This window comes from Delphinapterus leucas, chromosome 4 (genome assembly GCF_059928025.1).
Source record: "Delphinapterus leucas isolate spDelLeu-1000000601 "Yukka" chromosome 4, BTC_Dleu_Yukka2, whole genome shotgun sequence".
Classification (NCBI taxonomy): domain Eukaryota; kingdom Metazoa; phylum Chordata; class Mammalia; order Artiodactyla; family Monodontidae; genus Delphinapterus; species Delphinapterus leucas.
Window position 1 is genome coordinate 81,745,805 of NC_143132.1, and position 18,654 is coordinate 81,764,458.

Here is an 18,654-nt window from a genome sequence, read left to right on the forward strand (position 1 = left end):
ATCTGTTCTATCCACCAGTATAATTAATATAATAGTTTTAAAGCAGTAGTTATTCAGATGCTCTCCACTCCTGAATATTAAAAATATTATTAGTCAGTTTCATACTGCTGACTGCCCATAACCAAAGGTGAAGGGAAAGAGCTCAGAAGGAAGACATGATTTACAAGGATTCTGTTTTCTCAGTTCTTGTTATTTCCCTCGAATGGAAAATAAGACATTCTAATAAGGAATGGATTTAGTAGGCAGGATGACCTTCCAGACATGAACCTGTAGAAGTTACTAACTAAGACCATGTTATTAAACTTAGAACAGTGCCATGCAAGGAAGAAATACTCCAGGTCCCTGGGGGCAGTTCACAGCTCCAATGGCACCTGTGCCCTGAGAGCACCCAGTTTCCAGCTGCCTCACAGCTACGGGATAGAAGTGCTGGGGTGTTGTTTTGTTCTGTTTCATAGGTGATTCCTGATTCAGCAGGAAAACATTTTCAGTAGGATTTTAAGGAGAGCTTTCATGTCCAATGAAATAAAGTATTTGAATGGAGCTCAGTTTTTCCCAGAATCACAGGTCTGATTTCCTGAAGACAGATGTCTTTCAAGAACAAAGAATATGACTAAGGAGTAGAACAAAATCTGAGAATCTGAGATTTCTAGTGGATAGCTTTATTCGGGAGGTTCAAAGCCAGCCTTTCTCCCGTTTTGGAGTCTTCAACCTCATCTGTAGCACTACGAAGTGCAGATATGAGGCCTCGTAGCATTCAGTGTGTCAGCACTGAAAGAGGATGGTTGTGGGCTTCACATTCTCTATTTTGCACTATGAGGACCTCTCTGTGTATTAGAGAGCAAAACGAATACCCCCAGGCCAAGGCAAGGGCTGGGCTCAGCACCGGTGACACGTAAATCTCAGTGGCAGTTCCTTCCTGAGGATTATGCCTCCCCTCCCCATAAGGGCTGCAGCTACTTTGAAGTTATTGGATAACAGTGGTCTTTAACCTTTTTGAGAATCATATGGAAATTATAAGCCAGAAAAATCCACATACCCACAAATTTGAATATTTGCAGGGAAGTGGGGAGGGTGAGTAAAGAATTCCTGAAGCTCTAACATGGATTCAAGATTAAGAATCCCAGGACTTCCCTGGTGGTCCAGTGGATAAGACTCCAGGCTCCCAATGCAGGGGGCGTGAGTTCGATCCGTGGTCAGGGAACTAGATCCCCCGTGCATGCCGCAGCTAAGACCCAGCACAGCCAAATAAATAAATAAATGTTTAAAAAAAAAAAGATTAAAGGGCTTCCCTGGTGGCGCAGTGGTTGAGAGTTCGCCTGCTGATGCAGGGGACCACGGGTTCGTGCCCCAGTCTGGGAAGATTCCACCTGCCGCGGAGCGGCTAGGCCTGTAAGCCATGGCCACAGGGCCTGCGCATCCGGAGCCTGTGCTCCGCCCCGGGAGAGGCCACAACAGTGAGAGGCCCGTGTAACGCAAAAAATAATAATAATAATAAAAAAAGATTAAGGATCCCTGCACTATAGGGTTTTATTATTATTTTGAAAAGCACCTCTATTGTGGTTTTCTTGAATTATCCTCACCTTAATGTTGTTAATTCCAAGTCTCCCAATAGCTTAAATGTTTTAGTGGGGGAGGATGTGATTTAGTTATGTTTACTGGTTTTGGGGAAACCAGTATTTTTGGTTTAAGTTTACTGACTTAGATTGAGAAAGTTTTGTCTTGCTGTTTGAATTCATTTTTTATGTCTGACTTTGGAAGAAGAGGCAAGCAATTATGAATCAAGATAAAGCAACTCACAAGAGTGATCCCTTATTAACCACTCTTAGAATTTCTGTGCTCTCTTCAGTCAAGTGGGTTGGAATTGTCAACTTTCTTTATTCAATTGCACGCAGTTACTAGATTTAACTCACACAGTCAGTCAAGGAGGTCTATCAGAGGGGAACAAAAATAGTAATAGTTCAACCTTATCCATGAATGAAGAATTAAAATTAAAATACTTTCTTATTATTTTATACATATATCCAGTTATTTTTAAATAAATGCAAATTATAACAAAACTCGTAGTGGTACAATAAATTGATACAAACTTTTAGGAGAATAATCTGAAAACAATCATTAAAAAGCATTATGTTCTTTTACCAATTGTTTTCTTTCTAAATTACCCTAAAAAAATAATTCAGAAGAACACAAATCAAGTGAGATTTGCAACAGTGGTGATTTTTATCAACACTAGTCAGAATAGCAAATACTGAGAATAACCCATTTGTCAACAATTAAGGAATGGTTAGGCAAAAGTCATGGCAGATTTATTTGCTGCAATTTTATGAAGGCATTAAAAATGAAAAATCCAAAGAAAATGTGCATATACATATACATGTGCAAAAGTGTTGATAAAATTAGTGAAAATGCAGTTTTGAGTTGTATATACAATTGATTACAAATGTGTATATACAGTTGATTACAAATTCCTATGAATGCGCATGAATAAAGATAGAGATTCAAGTAACTCTAAGAGATAGGGCAGTGAGGTTTTTTTGTGCATTTTTCTCTAAGTAAGTTTATTTACATTAGCCAGAGGGTGGCAGCTTTTTTTTTTCTATGACAATGTAGTTTTTGCTTCTTTCCTAGTCAACACAGACACAGAAACTGCCGTTGTCAACGTCACATATGCAACAAGAGAAGAAGCAAAAACGTAAGTGGATTTGGGCTTATTTCCCTTCAAATTTGGGCGTGGGGGGGGGAGTGGAGCTTGTCTTTGAATTCCATTGAGTCCTGTATTTATAAACCTTTTCTGAAAAGATGCAGAACTTTGACACATCAGTGGAGCCCCAGGGCATTTATACCAGAGTGTCTGTTTGTTGATTGTACAGAGATTTTTATCTTGAAAAATGTTGAGCCTTGGCATCAAAACCGAGGTGGGAGCTGCATCTTGATATAGTCAGGAATAGAGGGCACCACATCTGTGACATTGTGTCCACTAGAGTCTGCTTTGATGGCCACTAGGAGCCACTTCCACCTGGAGCTTCCTCCATGCACCATGAGGAAGAAGCCCAAGCCTGCTTCTGTCCAAACTCATTGAATGGATGCTGAAACCTCATTTTCCCTCTATGAATAGTAAAAGAGGGATCCACCTTAGTGACATCAGCCCAAGGGAACATTGTCATCTAGGAGTGGTTCATCAAAGAGCACCTGGCTCAGGTTCTTTTTCCTACTCACATTCACCTCCTAATCCCACTCATGGCTACATTGCTTCAGTGTTGGTTAATTGTGAGCTTGGCTGTTAACACACATGGGACTGAATTTTTTTTAAAAAACAACAACAACAAAAACAAGTTCCTTTTTGTAGAGGGTCCATGAAGTGCCTGTCAGGTCATTGTAACCAGAATTATGGTCACATGTGGCATAACATCTGTATTGGTTATATGTCCCAGGATTATACTTTTATTTCTTTTTCAAGGTTGCCACACCCATGAATACATGGTTAACCCATTCTCATACCACTAGTTTTGAAAATGTTAATGTTGCATTGAAAAAGGCAGTAGTCATTTGCTGTTGACTTTTACACACGTATGTAAGCAGGATACATATACCAACAACTGAACCTTTACAGTTCTTGTCCATCTGCTACTTAGGTAGGCCCTCTGTACATGATATTACTTCGTTGCTTTTATTGAATTCAAAAAGTGCTGCTTTGTAATAAATTCGTAAACCCTAAACAATAACGTTGTAGAAGAGGGTTAATTTTTTCACATGCTGCCAAAGACACGTGAAAAAATGGTTGCACTTCATGTATAGTTTTTAAGATGCAATAGTGGGATTTATCAAATTGATAAGTCTTTTAAAATCATAATACTTTGTACTTCTGAGGATTCAAGGAAACAGGTGCTCTCTTAACTGCTATGGGATAGTACATGTTGAAACCTTTCCAGAAGGACACTGAGCAATAATGACTTAAAATGTTAGAATTCTGCCTACTCTCTGACCCAGCAATTCCATTAGGAATTTGTCCTGTTTGCAAAGTTGTAGTTGCAAAGATGCCCATGACAATACTGTATGCAGTAGTAAAAGATTAGAAACATATATATATATATATATATATAAAACAATAGAGAATCAGTTGCAAAAATGATGGCAAATCAATAGAGTGTTAAACAGCCAGTAAAAACTAAATTGCAGGGTATTTAATCACTTGGAAAACTGTTTAGAGTATTAATTGTTTTTAAAGGTTATAAAGTATGTATGGTATTAATCCATTTGTATACATAATATATTTATATTTAAGAAAGCTATAGGATGGGCTAGGGTGTTTTTCTTATTTGTGCTTATCTACTTCTGAATTTTCAGTAATAACTGTGTTACAATTAAAATTTTTAAAAAAGGACAATTTTATGCCAATATTTTACAAAGAGTTTTTGATGATGGGGATACAGCCTTGAGTGGTGAAAAAAAGCAGACTGGCACATTGTATATCAAGTCTGACCAGGCCTGCACGTTGTAATTACGTGTTTAATTTGTTAACCACAAGCCCTGAGGGAGCAGAGATGGCACGTGTCTTGCTCACCGCTGCATCCTTAGTGCTGAGGACGGCACTCACATAGGCAGCTAGTAAAGGAGTGTGAATGAACCGGTCCATTGACCCTGGGGGGTCTTCTCCAACACTGTTCTCTAACAAAGCTCACTTGCCCCTGCTGCATTTCAGAGCCATCGAGAAGCTAAGCGGGCATCAGTTTGAGAACTACTCCTTCAAGATTTCCTACATCCCGGATGAAGAGGTGAGCTCCCCTTCGCCCCCTCAGCGAGCCCAGCGTGGGGACCACTCTTCCCGGGAGCAAGGCCATGCCCCTGGGGGCTCTTCTCAGGCCAGACAGATTGATTTCCCGCTGCGGATCCTGGTCCCCACCCAGTTTGTTGGTGCCATCATCGGAAAGGAGGGCTTGACCATAAAGAACATCACTAAGCAGACCCAGTCCCGGTACGTGCCTCCGGGGCTTCCTTTGCTTCCTTCTGAGGGGTCCCCTGAGTGCTGGTGGGTCCCGGCCATTCCCAGGTTGCTATTGCTTGCATCAGCAGCGGGGGGCTGTGCTGTATGGGACTATGGCTTCTTTAAATGGAACTACTAACAGACTAACACAAAGCCCAGGAGCTTTAATGAGCTTTCATGCCAGTGACCTAAAGGTCATACCCTGAAACACTAATAGTTCGTAAACAAGGTACTAATGACCTCACAGTCAAGAATTGTTCTCATAAGCTATCTGATACCTGTGAATACATCTACATGTTTTTAAAACAACAGAGGTATGGGGCTGAACTTTACGGGACCCTAGAACCCGCGTATCTTAGCTCTTGCCTCCTCTCCTGCATCAGAGCCCTGGGTGGTAGTCATTCTTTGAGACCACCTAGGGAGTCTCACAAATAGCTACATAAAGGAAATGGGTGAGTCACTGTTACATTGAGCAATAAATAAAGTACATTAGTCTTATGTTTAGTTTTCTGTCTGTTTAAGGAGACTGAACTGGTAGTAGGAGTTGTAGTGGATAAAGTGACTTGTGAGGTTGTTGAGTTTTGTGTGTTCATAAGACCACAGCATGATGTAATGAACAAAGCACAGGTCTTGAAAACAAAGACCCTTGTTCAAGTTTTACCACTTAATAGCTATATGATCTTAGAAAAAATGTTAAGGTCTCTGAGCACCAATTGCTTCTTCTGTAAAGCCAGGAGTATTGTGAGAATTAGGACAGTCAGGCAGATTGAATGAAATTACAAAGCACTTAAATTACAAAGCACCAAATTACTGACAAATATTTGTTATTTACATGCCTAGTGCATTTTATTCAGGATGTTGAGTGTCTTGTAACCTGAAAGAGAAAACACTGTTTTCTGCAAAGTGACTGAGTTACTTCCAAATAATGGACACTTATATGAGTCCCAGAGTTTAAAATCATAGGAGTGAAATGATGAGATAGTACAGGGGGCAAATACTATGTGATGTTTCCTTTATTTTAAAATCAGTCCCCTTTTTTTCCCTCTAAGTTTTCTTCACTGAGAAAGTGATTTTTATTTGTATGTCTTTTTGTTCCAAAGATTATTTAAAGTGGCTTTATAAATGCAGCAAGGTTAGGGACTTCCCTGGCGGTCCAGTGGTTAAGACTCCACGCTTCCATTGCAGGGGGTGCTGGGTTCAATCCCTGGTAGGGGAACTAAGATCCCGCATGCCACGCAGTGTGTCCAAAAAATAAAGTAACTAAAAAAAAATCATTTAAAAAAATGCAGCAAGCTTAAATACAAGTGAGTTAGTTCTCAAAGTGTGTGCCCATTTTTTTAGAAATAGGCCAGAGACTTGGATTTGGGCTTTCTGACAGTCACCAGAGTAAAAAAGGATACAATCAATTATGTGATTTTGAAAGTTAAAAACAAATAGAGCCACAACTACCCAAAGAAGTCTGATAAAGTCATCAAACTTTTGAGCCATTAGTTTTTAAGAGCCTGGAAGAAGGCAGGCTGCTGGTGGCAAGGAAACCAAAAACTTAGGCAGAGAAAGGGCATGCCTCTGTTTTCTGTCCATACTCAGATGCATAAAGCTTGCTTGAATTTGGTGGAGTTGGATTAACATATGGCTTTTAAAAGCTGCAATCAGTTCAGAGACCGGCACTGTGCCAACGTGCAGTATTATCCCGCTCACTTTACTCTTCACTTCTAAGATCATTGGAAAGACTACACAAAATACTTCATTTACCAAACTGGCTTCATTACCACGTTGCCTTGGTGCCTTTGCCCAGTGGCACTCCTGTAAGAAATATTCCCTTCTCAGTGGAGCTGCCGAGAATTTGGGTTTGGCACAAGACCCCCTGCACTGCTTGCCGCCTTCTTGGAGAATGGCATTGGTTGCAAACGTGCTCATGACACTTCCTGGTCTGTCTGTGTCCTTGCCGTACATTGGCCAGTGCGACGCATTCTTGGGACTAGGATCCAGTCCCAGATGACGCTGTGCTATGGCTCCTGATTCTTTTCCTGCAGGGTAGACATCCATAGAAAGGAGAACTCCGGGGCTGCAGAGAAGCCTGTCACCATCCATGCCACCCCAGAGGGAACCTCTGAAGCATGCCGCATGATTCTCGAAATCATGCAGAAAGAGGCTGATGAGACCAAACTGTAAGTTTGCATGCAATGCACAGACCACTCAGCAGAAAAAAAGATTAGGTTGTCATTCATTTAACCCAGGAAAGTTTTAAAAAGCTGTAAATCTATTTCTCAGTAAAGAGAGCAGGGGAAAGATTATTTTTCAGAAATTTGTTCCTAAAGAGAATACGGTGGGAAATAGATCTTTTATGTTTATAACATGGCTGCTTCTCTACTTGTATGTTTCTCTTGGTGAGCCTAATGCTTCCATCACTCACTGGTAATAATTATTGGTAGGAACATATAGACCCGTGCTGTCCAGGGCCATGCAGTGATGGAAATGTTCTGTATCTGCACTGTTCAATACGATAGCCACTAGCCATGTGTTCCTGTTGAGTGCTTGAAATGTTGACTAGTGCAATGGAGGAACTGAATATTTTATTTTAATCCATTCAGACTTAAATAATCGCTTGTATGGCTAATGGCTATCGTATTGGACTGGGCAGATACAGAAAATACATTGTTGTCAAAACCATCATTTACTATGCTGGAAAAGGGTTTTGTCACCATGCTCCTAAGCCACTTGCACTCTTAAAATTGGATTATGTTTCCTTAAATAGTAGAAACTGGTATCTGAGTGGCTACTTCATTCTTCTTTGTTTTTCTCTCTCCCCCTGTCCATTTCTTTTACAAAATATTTCTTAGGATTCCTGAGTGTTGTACCAGTTTGAATGACAAATACAGTTCTTAGTAACTTGTATAATTTAGTACTACAAATTTATTAATTTGTATTATAAACAAATTAATGGTAACGGAATAGGCAATATAATAAAAAAGGCTCTATGTTTGTTTGACAAAATCCACTTACAGGCATGTGTGGCAGTTTTAATAAAGAAGCAGTGAGGGGGCTTCCCTGGTGGCACAGTGGTTGAGAGTCTGCCTGCCGATGCAGGGGACACGGGTTCGTGCCCCGGTCCAGGAAGATCCCACATGCCGCGGAGCAGCTGGGCCCGTGAGCCATGGCCGCTGAGCCTGCGCGTCCGGAGCCTGTGCTCCGCATCGGGAGAGGCCACAACAGTGAGAGGCCCGCGTACCGCAAAAAAAAAAAAAAAAAGCAGCAGTGAGGGATGAATTGAATATAAAACTGATTTAGCAAACAATGTCAAATAATAGTGTTCCAAAACCAAGAAGATGAAAATAGTTCCTAAAAGAAAAACGTTGCAAATCTATTCTTAGATTTCATAAGGGACTCTAACCTTTCACTTAACTAATTATTTACTATTTGGGGCTTTTGAAACCCCCCACATGCTGTGTCTTAATTTGAAGAAGCCCCTCCCTCATCTAAGTTATTGAGAATTTTATAAATGTTACCCTCCTTGGTCCTTTGAGCTAGGTGTAAGCATCTTACAATATTCGGAAGAACCAAAAAGACTGATGTATAAATTGGATTCTTAAAGTATTCGTGTAGAGCCAAGATAGAATTTGACTGTCTTTGAAATACTTTTTTTTTGAGTGTGGCACCTTGCTGAGCACTGTGCTGGGTTGAGGCTACAGCCCTGAACAAGACCCAGTTCCTTTTTTTATCCAGTGGGAGAGACATCTGCTAAATAGATAATTACACCAGTAAGTAATTAAGCACAGCTATGAGAGGTGCTACAGTGGAAAACAACCACAGGTAACTGGAGGCCCTAATCAAGGTTTTAGGGGGACAAGAAGAGATTTGAGGATTTCAGAGAAGGCCTCCCTGTGTAAGTGACATTTAAGCTGAGCCGTGAGGAAGATGAGTAGGAGGTGGAGGATGGAGGAGAATAGGGATTCTAAACTTTCTTTCTATTCATTTACCAAATATTTATTGAGTACATACTGTCTGTCAGGCACTGTTCTATGTGCCAGTGGACAAAGCTACAAAAAAACCCTGCCCTCTGTAAGTCACATTCTAGTGGAGCTTCTTCAAACATCCATGTATTTTGAGGCAGTAGTAATGCATCTGTTCAATGCTTTTGGTCTCAAGTAACAGAAAACATAACAAGTGGCTTAAGCAATAAGAAACAATTATGATGTCACATAACTAGAAGTCCTTATTATGTGAGAGTGACTGAAAGGTCAGTTGAATCATAGACTAAAAGGCCCATGACTTTTCTTTCTGCTTTACCTTCTTCAGGGTGTCTGATACTCCCCTGATGATGACAAGATGACTGAAGTGATTTCAGACCTTGGATCCCCACAGAAAACTATTTAAAAGTTGAAAGAGAAGGCATCCTCTCCTTGTCCCCCCCGCCCTTTTTTTTTGAACTTTTTTTAATTGTAAAAAAAACAAACAAAAAACACCTACCATAAAATTTATCGTCTTAACCATTTTTAAGGGTACAGTTCAGTAGTGTTAAGTGTATTCACATTATTGTGAAACAGATCTCCAGAACTTTATCATCTTACAAAACTGAAACTCTGTGCCTGTTAAACAACAACTCCCCTTTTCCCTCTCCCTCCAGCCTCTGGTAGCTACCATTCTATTTTCTGGTTCTGCGAATTTGACTATTTTAGAGAACTCAGATAAGTGAAATCATACAGTATTTGTCTTTTTGTGACTGGCTTATTTCACTTAACATAATGACGTCAATGAATTCATGTTGTAGGATTTCCTTTTTTAAGGCTGAATAATATTCCATTGTGTGTGTATACCACATTTTGTTTATTCATTTATCCATTGATGGAGATTTAGGTTGCTTCTACCTCTTGGCTATATGAATAGTGCTGTTTTGAAATATCTCTTTGAGACCCTGCTTTCAATTCTTTTGGATATATACCAAGAAGTGAGATTGCTGGATCATACAGTAGTTCTATGTCCAATTTTTTGAGGAATGTGTTTTCCATAGCAGTTGCACCATTTTACAATCCCACCAGCCTTTCACAAGAGTTCAGATTTCTTCACATCCTTATCAGTTATATGATTTGCAGATACTTACTTCCATTTCATAGGTTGTCTTTTCATTTTGTTAAGTGTGTCCTTTGATGCACAAAAGTTTTTAGGTTTGGTGTAGTCCCATTTGTTAATTTTGCTTTTGTCAACTGTGCTTTAGTGTTATATCCAAAAAACAGTAGCCAAGTTCACTATCGTGAAGCTTTGCTCCTTTGTTTTCTTCTAGGAAAATTGTACTTTCAGGTTTTACATTTAGGTGTTTAATCTCTTTTGAGTTAATTTTTGTATATGAAATAAGGGTCCGGCTGCAGTCTTTTTTTTTTTTTGCGGTACGTGGGCCTCTCACCGTTGTGACCTCTCCCATTGCGGAGCACAGGATCCGGACGCTCAGGCTCATCGGCCATGGCTCACGGGCCTAGCCGCTCCGCGGCACGTGGGATCTTCCTGGACCGGGGCACAAAGCCGTGTCCTCTGCATCGGCAGGCGGATTCTCAACCACTGCGCCACCAGGGAAGCCCCCAGCTGCATTCTTTTGCAAGTTTTCCTAAGATAATTTTCAAAGACACTGTCCTTTTCCCATGATGTAGCCTTGGCACCTTTGTCGAAGATCATTTGACCATATATGCAAGGATTTATTTCTGGGATCTCTATTCTTTCCTCTTGGTTTATTTTTCTGTCTTGATACCAGTACCATACTGTTTTGATTACCATAGCTATACAATATGTTTTGAAATCAGGAAATGTGAGTTCTTTTTCAACTTGTTTTGATTATTCAGGTCCCTTGAGATTCCATATGAATTTTTTTAAAATAAATTTATTTACTTTGTTTATTCATTTTTGGCTGCATTGGGTCTTTGTTGCTATGTGTGGGCTTTCTCTAGTTGCGGTGAGCGGGGGCTACTCTTCGTCGTGGTGCGCAGGCTTCTCATTGCAGTGGCTTCTCTTGTTACAGAGCACAGGCTCTAGGCACGCGGGCTTCACTAGTTGTGGCACATGGGCTCAGTAGTTGTGGTACACGGGCTTAGTCGCTCCATGGCATGTGGGATCTTCCCAGACCAGGCCTCAAACCTGTGTCCCCCTGCATTAGCAGGCGGATTATTAACCACTGCACCACCAGGGAAGCCCCTCCATATGAATTTTTACAATGAGCTTTTCTGTTTCTGCAAAAGTTGCCGTTGGGATTTTGATAGGGATTGCATCAAATCTGTAGATTGTTTTGGGTGGTGTGGACATCTAAACAACTTTAGGTCTTCCAGTCCAGGCATCCGAGATGTCTTTCCATTGATTTCTGTCTTTAATTTCTTTCAGTGTTGTTTTATAGTTTTCAATGTGTAAGTCTTTTACTTCTTTAATTAGGCTTATTCCTCAATACTTTATTCTTTATGATGCTATTATAAATGGAATTATTTTCTTAATTTCCTTTTCATATTGTTCATTGTTAGTGTATAGAAACACAACTGTTCTTTGTGTGTTGATTTTATATCCTACAGTGTTGCTGAATTAGTTTATTAGTTCTAACAGTTTTCTTGTGGAATCTTTGTTTTCTACATATAAGATCATATCATCTGTGAACAGAGATAATGTTACCTCTTCCTCTCCAACTTAGATGTCTTTTATTTTTTTTCCTTAGCTACTTGCTCTGGATAGGACTTCTAATAGTATGTTACATAGAAATACTGAGGGCATCTTTGTTTTGTTCCTGATCTTAGAGGAAAACCTTTCAGTTTTTCACCATTAAATATGATGTTCACTGTGGGCTTTTCACAAGTGGCCTTTATTATGTTGAGGTAGTTTCCTTCTGTTCCTAAATTGTTGGGTGTCATTAATCATGGAAAGTTGTTAAATTTTATCAAATGCTTTTTCTGTATCAATTGAGATGATCATGTGGGTTTTGTCCTTCATTCAGTTAATGTGGTATATTATATTGATTAATTTTCATATGTTGAACCATCTTTTCATTTCAACTTAAAGGACTCGCTTTAGCATTTCTTGTAGAGCTGATCTGATAGTAATGAACTCCTTTAGCTTTTGTTTATCTGGAAAAGTATTAATTTCCCCATCATTTTCAAAGACAGTTTGCTAGATGCAGTATTCTTGGTTGATAGTTCTTTTGTTTGTTTGTTTGTTTGTTTTTTTGCGGTACGCAGGTCTCTCACTGTTGTGGCCTCTCCCGTTGCGGAGCACAGGCTCCGGACGCACAGGCTCAGCGGCCATGGCTCACGGACCCAGCCGCTCCGCGGCATGTGGGATCTTCCCGGACCGGGGCACGAACCCGCGTCCCCTGCATCGGCAGGCGGACTCTCAACCACTGCGCCACCAGGGAAGCCTGATAGTTTTTTCTTTCAGTGCTTTGAATATGTCATCCCATTCATTTCTGGCCTGCAAAATTTCTGCTGAGAAATCCATCCATAATCTTATGGAGACTTCCTCATATGTTACTAATCACTTTTCTTTTGCTGCTTTCAAGATTTTCTCTTTGACTTTAGACACTTGGGTTATAATGTATCTCAATGGAATTCTCTTTTGGTTTATCCCAGTTGGATGTTCTTGGAGCTTCTTGAATCAGTATGTCCATTTGTTGTCTCAGATTTAGAAGGTTTTCTGCCTGTTTTCTTTGAATAAGCTCTCTGCACCATCTCTCTCTTCTCCTTCTGGGATTCCAATGACATGTATTTTGATCCACTTGATAATGTTCCATAAGTCCCTTAGCCTTTCTCCACTTTTTTTTTTTTTTTTTTTGGGCTGCGTTGGGTCTTCCTTGCAGCATGCGGGCTTTCTCTAGTTGCGGTGAGCAGGGGCTATTCTTCGTTGCGGTGCACGGCCTTCTCTTGTTGTGGAGCACGGGCTCTAGGCACGCGGGCTTCAGTAGTTGCGGCGCGCGGGCTGTAGGGCACATGGGCTTCAGTAGTTGTGGCACATAGGCACTAGAGCGCAGGCTCAGTAGTTGTGGTGCACAGGCTTAGTTGCTCTGCAGCATGTGGGATCTTCCCGGACCAGGGATCGAACCTGTGTCCCCTGCATTGGCAGGTGGATTCTTAACCACTGTGCCACCAGGCAAGTCCCTTTCTCCACTTTTTAAAAATTCTCTTTTCTTTTTTCTCCTCTCATTTGATGATTTCACATGACTGATCTTCAAGTTTGCCGATTCTGTCTTCTGCCTGATCATGTGTGCTGTTGAACCCTTGTAATGAATATTTCAGTTCAGTTATTGTATTTTTCAGTTCTGTTATTTCTGTTAGGTTGTTTTTTAATAGTTTCTTTGTTGATATTCTCACTTCATTCATGCATCATCTTCCTGATTTCATTTAGTTGTCTGTGTTCTCTTTTAGGTTATTGAGTATCTTTATGATCACTATTTTAAAGTCTTTGTCAGGTAGCTCATAGATCTGCATTTCTTTAGGGTCAGTTTCTGGAGTTTTATTTTGATCCTTTGATTAGGCCGTGTTTCCATTTCTTTATATGCCTTATAATTTTTTGCTGCGATTTGAGCATTTGAAAAAAAAACACCTCTCACAGTCTTTGCATACTGGCTTTGTTCAGGAGAAGATCATCACTAATCAGTCTGGCTGGAGGTTCCAGGACCTCTCAAACCATTTCTGATCTCTTTCACCCTCTGGCTTCTGACTATGGAACTGCAGCTCTAACAGTTCACCTCTGTTTTCAGCAGCTTCCAGACTCTGGCACCAGGCTTGTCAACTCTAAGTCAGGCGAGACAGAAACCAATCACTCGGGCAGCTCCCAGGCAAGCCAGAACGTGGGAATCATGGTCCAGTCTTTTGTTTCTGTCCCAGGGGAGGATCCCTGGTATGGAGGATTTCCTCCCAGTTTCCCCTTGCTATACTGTGTAGGGGAAGAAGCATGAAAGGCATGCCAAATGCCACAAAATTTCCTACCCCTTTTACTTGAATCCCTTTTTGGTTTTATAAAAGCCTGGGTGCTGTAGCTTTTCACCTGATCTCTAGAGTTCTTAGAGAGATAGTCTAGCCTATCTTTTGTTGTCAACTTGGTGTTTCAGTGGGAGTAGGAGGGCCTGTAGCTTCCTAGTCTACCATCTGACTGATGTCATTATCCATTGTGCCTTTTTTAAGAGCAAGGAAAACCTTCCTGAAATCACCCAACAGACTTAATTCTCATATCTAGTTGGCCAGATCTCTCTCATGGACCCATTTCCAACCAGTCACAACAAGGGAGTATAATTACCATGATTTGGCGTGTGTTAATCAGAATTCACGCACCAGAGTTAGTGAAGGACCCAGCATCTCATAAAGCCCATGGCCACTTGGTACCTGAACGAAAATGACTTCTATTTGTAAGAAAAAAGGAGGGCAATAGCTCTTGGGAGGCAACCGTTGTGTTCACCTTAAATGTTAAAATGTGGCTTGTGTCTTTTAGAGCTGAAGAGATTCCTCTGAAGATCTTGGCCCACAATGGCTTGGTTGGAAGACTGATTGGAAAAGAAGGCAGAAATTTGAAGAAAATTGAACACGAGACAGGGACCAAGATAACAATCTCATCGTAAGCCTCTTGTTCAGATTAATTGTGCCCAATAATGGAGAATTTGAGCATTTTGATATATCCAACTCATTCATCTGCTTTAAAGTGGGAATGTAATCATAAGTGATATGATTATATTCAACACCATCAAAACAAATACATAAATAGTTACCAGTCAAACATTTTCTACTGTGGATTTGATCTAAGTCACTACAAAGATTTGAGATAAGATGGCAGATATTCTGTGCCACAGCGTGTGGTGTCTTCTCCCTGTCTCCTCCACCAAGACTTGTTTGTGAGCCTTCTGGGATTTTATTTTTCCTTTTGAAAAAAGGAAATTTCTCTCTTTTTCCTGGTGGCCAGCTTGCAGGATTTGAGCATATACAACCCTGAAAGAACCATCACTGTGAAGGGCACAGTTGAGGCCTGTGCCAATGCTGAAATAGAGATTATGAAGAAGCTGCGTGAGGCCTTTGAAAATGATATGCTGGCTGTTAATGTAAGTGCCTACTGCTTTCTTCTCCACTGGTTTTCACATGTATTTTCAGGCAGGACCCAAGCCTCTCTAAGCATAATTGCCATTCAGAAAGTGAAGAAGCACTTTAGAATAGGTATGCAGAGTTATTCATGTCTTTTTGGGGCAAGGGCATTAGAATAATCAGGAAACGAACTAGTAAATTTTGATAAGTGCACTGGACAAAATAGTGTGAAGTCAACAAAATCACAACTTGGAAGATTTTAAAATGAGGAATTGCTTATGATGTATTGTTAATTAAGAAAAGAATATATAAAAGTATATATAACTAGGGTTATAATTATGTAAAATAATATGGGTCAAAATGCCTGGAAGGCTATATATAAAAATCAAAATAGCTGGTATGTTAGAAAAGTGGGATTTTTTTCCCTATTTTCCAATTTTAAAAGTACATACTTTAAAAATAACTTCTGATTTTCATCTCTCACTGATCTATTCTTTTATTTTTTTAATTTATTTATTTTTGGCTGCATTGGGTCTTTGTTGCTGCGTGCGGGCTTTCTCTAGTTGTGGCGAGCGGGGGCTGCTCTTCGTTGTGGTGCGTGGGCTTCTCATTGTGGTGGCTTCTCTTGTTGTGGAGCACGGGCTCTAGGCGCGCAGGCTTTAGTAGTTGTGGCACATGGGCTCAGTAGTTGCGGCACGCAGGCCCTAGGGTGCACGGGCTTCCGTAGTTGCAGCACGCGGGCTCAGTAGTTGTGGCTCACAGGCTGTAGAGCGCGGGCTCATTAGTTGTGGTGCACGGGCTTAGTTGCTCCATGGCATGTGGGTTCTTCCCGGACCAGGGATCAAAGCCGTGTCCCCTGCATTGGCAGGCGGATTCTTAACCACTGCGCCACCAAGGAAGTTCCTGATGTATTGCCCAGTAAATGTTGTCATCCACCTCAGCTCTAATACTTCTAGCGGACTGATTTGGGTTTGTTCTTCCTGTTATTACTACTAGTTCCAACTTTTTAATGGGGAGACACCATTCTAAAGTTCATTCAGAAATCTTAAAAATATTTGTCCGTCAATCAAAGCACAAACTCAGCTCAGAGGAGTAAATTTTTTCATTTTTTATGATAGAGATTTTTTTAACATATACAAAACAGGAAAGGATACTATGATAAGCTCTCATATGCCCATAATCCAACTTCAACAGTTACCAACTCATGGCCTGTTTTGTTTCATCTGAACCTTTATCCATATCCCCACCCACCTTGGATGACTTTGAAGAAAATCCCAGACTTTGTATATAACATTTCACAGAAGAATAAATGTTGACGAAGGACTAGGTAGGTTAAACGCAGCCCCAGTTTCCTCACTGCAGCACTTTCCACAGGACCTTCTTACTCAGGTCAGTACTCTCTCTCCCACCTCACCCCAAATCCCCCCTTAGTAGCCCTTGTCACATCATAATTACGAGGCACAACGAGGAGAAGACTTCAGTGTGAACTTTTCCCCTGTTTGTGTGTATTTGTCTGTGAAAGTATCATCCACTGATCTCATTTTCTTTTTTGGGGATCTTGATATCTTATGATAAACAGCTCTTTCCGTGAACACCTGGAAATGCTGCAAAGGGTCTGGGTGCTCCAAACGTCTTCCCCTGAGCATATATATCACTTAGGTTCATTCATGTCTGTGCTAAAGTCATGCATTGATAGGTGAATAACAAAACTACTAGATCTTATACATGAATGGGATCAAGGTTAAGGATCCTAGCTCTCCTATTCCAGACATTCTAAAAGAAGACAACTTACTGGGTGACCCTAGAGCCACAGATAAGAAAAGAGAAAATGTTAGAGATTTGCTTAGCGTTCAGGGGGCAGTGGTGGGACAGGTTGGATACAGGCCAGGGTGGGCGCTGCATCATTCCTCTGCCTCTGAAGGGGCAGGCTATGTGAGCATCCCCATATTTAAATGTGAAATTAGCAAGTGAGATGATCATGAAGCTGGCAACTAAATGGTAAAGAAGCCAAGGTTGTGAACCATTCTGAATATGGATAATGGAGTTTACATAAGTGGTATCTTAGTGAAGGGTCTGATCTTTCCCTGGATAGAGTTAGGAAAAACTATTAATCTAATACATTTTAAACATATTCATTCAGCAAATATTTATTGAGTACTTACTATGTACCAGGCACTGAGCTCACAGCACTAAATAGGACAGTCTCTGTCTATAAGGAAATTGTGGTCTAAAAAGGGGAGAGGCAGCTACACAGGCCATTCAGATACCATGTGATGCCTGCTGTTGTAAGGAAACGTGGGCGTGTTAGGAGAGCACCTTGAGCTGAGGCCTTTGGGGTGAGAGAAGGCTTCCTCGAAGAGGGGACACCTAAGCTCAGGTGAAACCCACATGACGAGTAGGATGTAGCCAGGTGAGGAGGGAGAGAAGCACATTTCTTGCAAGGTAGACAGTGTGTGGGGGAGTCCAGAGGAGAGAGAGGAGGACGACCAGGCAGAGTGGAGGTAAAGGGTTAGCAGGAGAGATGCTGGTGAGGTGGCCTGGGTCCCCAGGAAGAGCCTTGCTTGCTGTGTTAAGATGTGTAGACACTCTCAAGGCAGCAGAGAACCTTTGAAGGGAAGCCACAGTCAGGTTGAGGTTTGGAGAGCTCACCCCTGCAACACGGTGAGGAAGAGGTCCACGGGGCCTGGGCAGAGCTGATTGATTAGGAGACCCTGGTGCCATCCAGGCAAGAGATGGAGGTTGACCCAGGCAAGCTGGACCTCTCAGGTCTCCTCCCCTCAACTTTTTCTCCATTTTTATTCCCAGCAACAAGCCAATCTGATCCCGGGGTTGAACCTCAGCGCACTTGGCATCTTTTCAACAGGACTGTCCATGCTGCCTCCGCCAGCAGGGCCCCGAGGAGCTCCCCCCGGTCCCCCCTACCACCCTTTCACTGTAAGTAGCTCAGCTCTCAGGGGTTTGCTCATAGGCTCCTCCAGGCAGCAGCATTTCTCTGCCATGTTGAATCAGAGCCAGAGCCTTCATTTGGAGGCTGTGCTCATAAGGGATTGTAGAATGAATTCAACAGTTCTTAGGACTTCTTCCTAATGGACAGATTAATGTTACTAAACCATCTTCTAAGTATGTGCTCTTAAACATATAGTATATGTCATATCTGGGAAAGAAAGAGACTACTAGCAAATTCATTAGCTAGAAGCCTACTCATTGTAAAAAAAGGATTTGTTAGCTCAAATCAGAACCTTCATGAGTGTTGTTCACCTACTAAAATATTAGGGTACCTGGATGACTCATGTATAAAATTCCCACCTGTGTCTATGACTCAAATTCATTATATTCTATTAATAGGCAGTTTTTAAAAGAAAATAACACAGTGTCTAGATTTCTAAACACTTAGCACAATGCCTGGCATTTAGTAGATTCTCAGTAAGTATTTATTGTTTGAATCATAATTAATAGTGGCAGAAGAAATGTGAACTTCATGCGTTTTCTGCTTGTTCGCATTCTCAAGCATCATCAGGATCAACAGATTACCAAATTAGGGCTCAGGGTTCTTGACAGCTTTTTTTTTTTTTTTTTTTTTCAGTCCTAATTCTTCTCCACACATACTACTTATTTTTTAAGCAAACTAATTTTCTCCCAATGTTTATA

General features: G+C 41.0%; 1 protein-coding gene across 2 annotated transcripts in view; it reads left to right on the forward strand.

Moving 5' to 3' along the window:
* IGF2BP2 (insulin like growth factor 2 mRNA binding protein 2) overlaps window positions 1–18,654 on the forward strand; it is a 162,787-nt gene that overhangs the window by 117,850 nt on the left and 26,283 nt on the right. The window contains exons 5-10 of one of the 2 annotated variants that reach the window (XM_022570319.3): window positions 2,629–2,692; window positions 4,700–4,972; window positions 7,015–7,149; window positions 14,426–14,548; window positions 14,891–15,026; window positions 17,812–17,940. In XM_022570319.3, the coding sequence (XP_022426027.1) occupies window positions 2,629–2,692; window positions 4,700–4,972; window positions 7,015–7,149; window positions 14,426–14,548; window positions 14,891–15,026; window positions 17,812–17,940 (860 nt within the window). The remainder of the gene's footprint in view (window positions 1–2,628; window positions 2,693–4,699; window positions 4,973–7,014; window positions 7,150–14,425; window positions 14,549–14,890; window positions 15,027–17,811; window positions 17,941–18,654) is intronic. The other variant, XM_022570328.3, reaches the window with a different exon arrangement.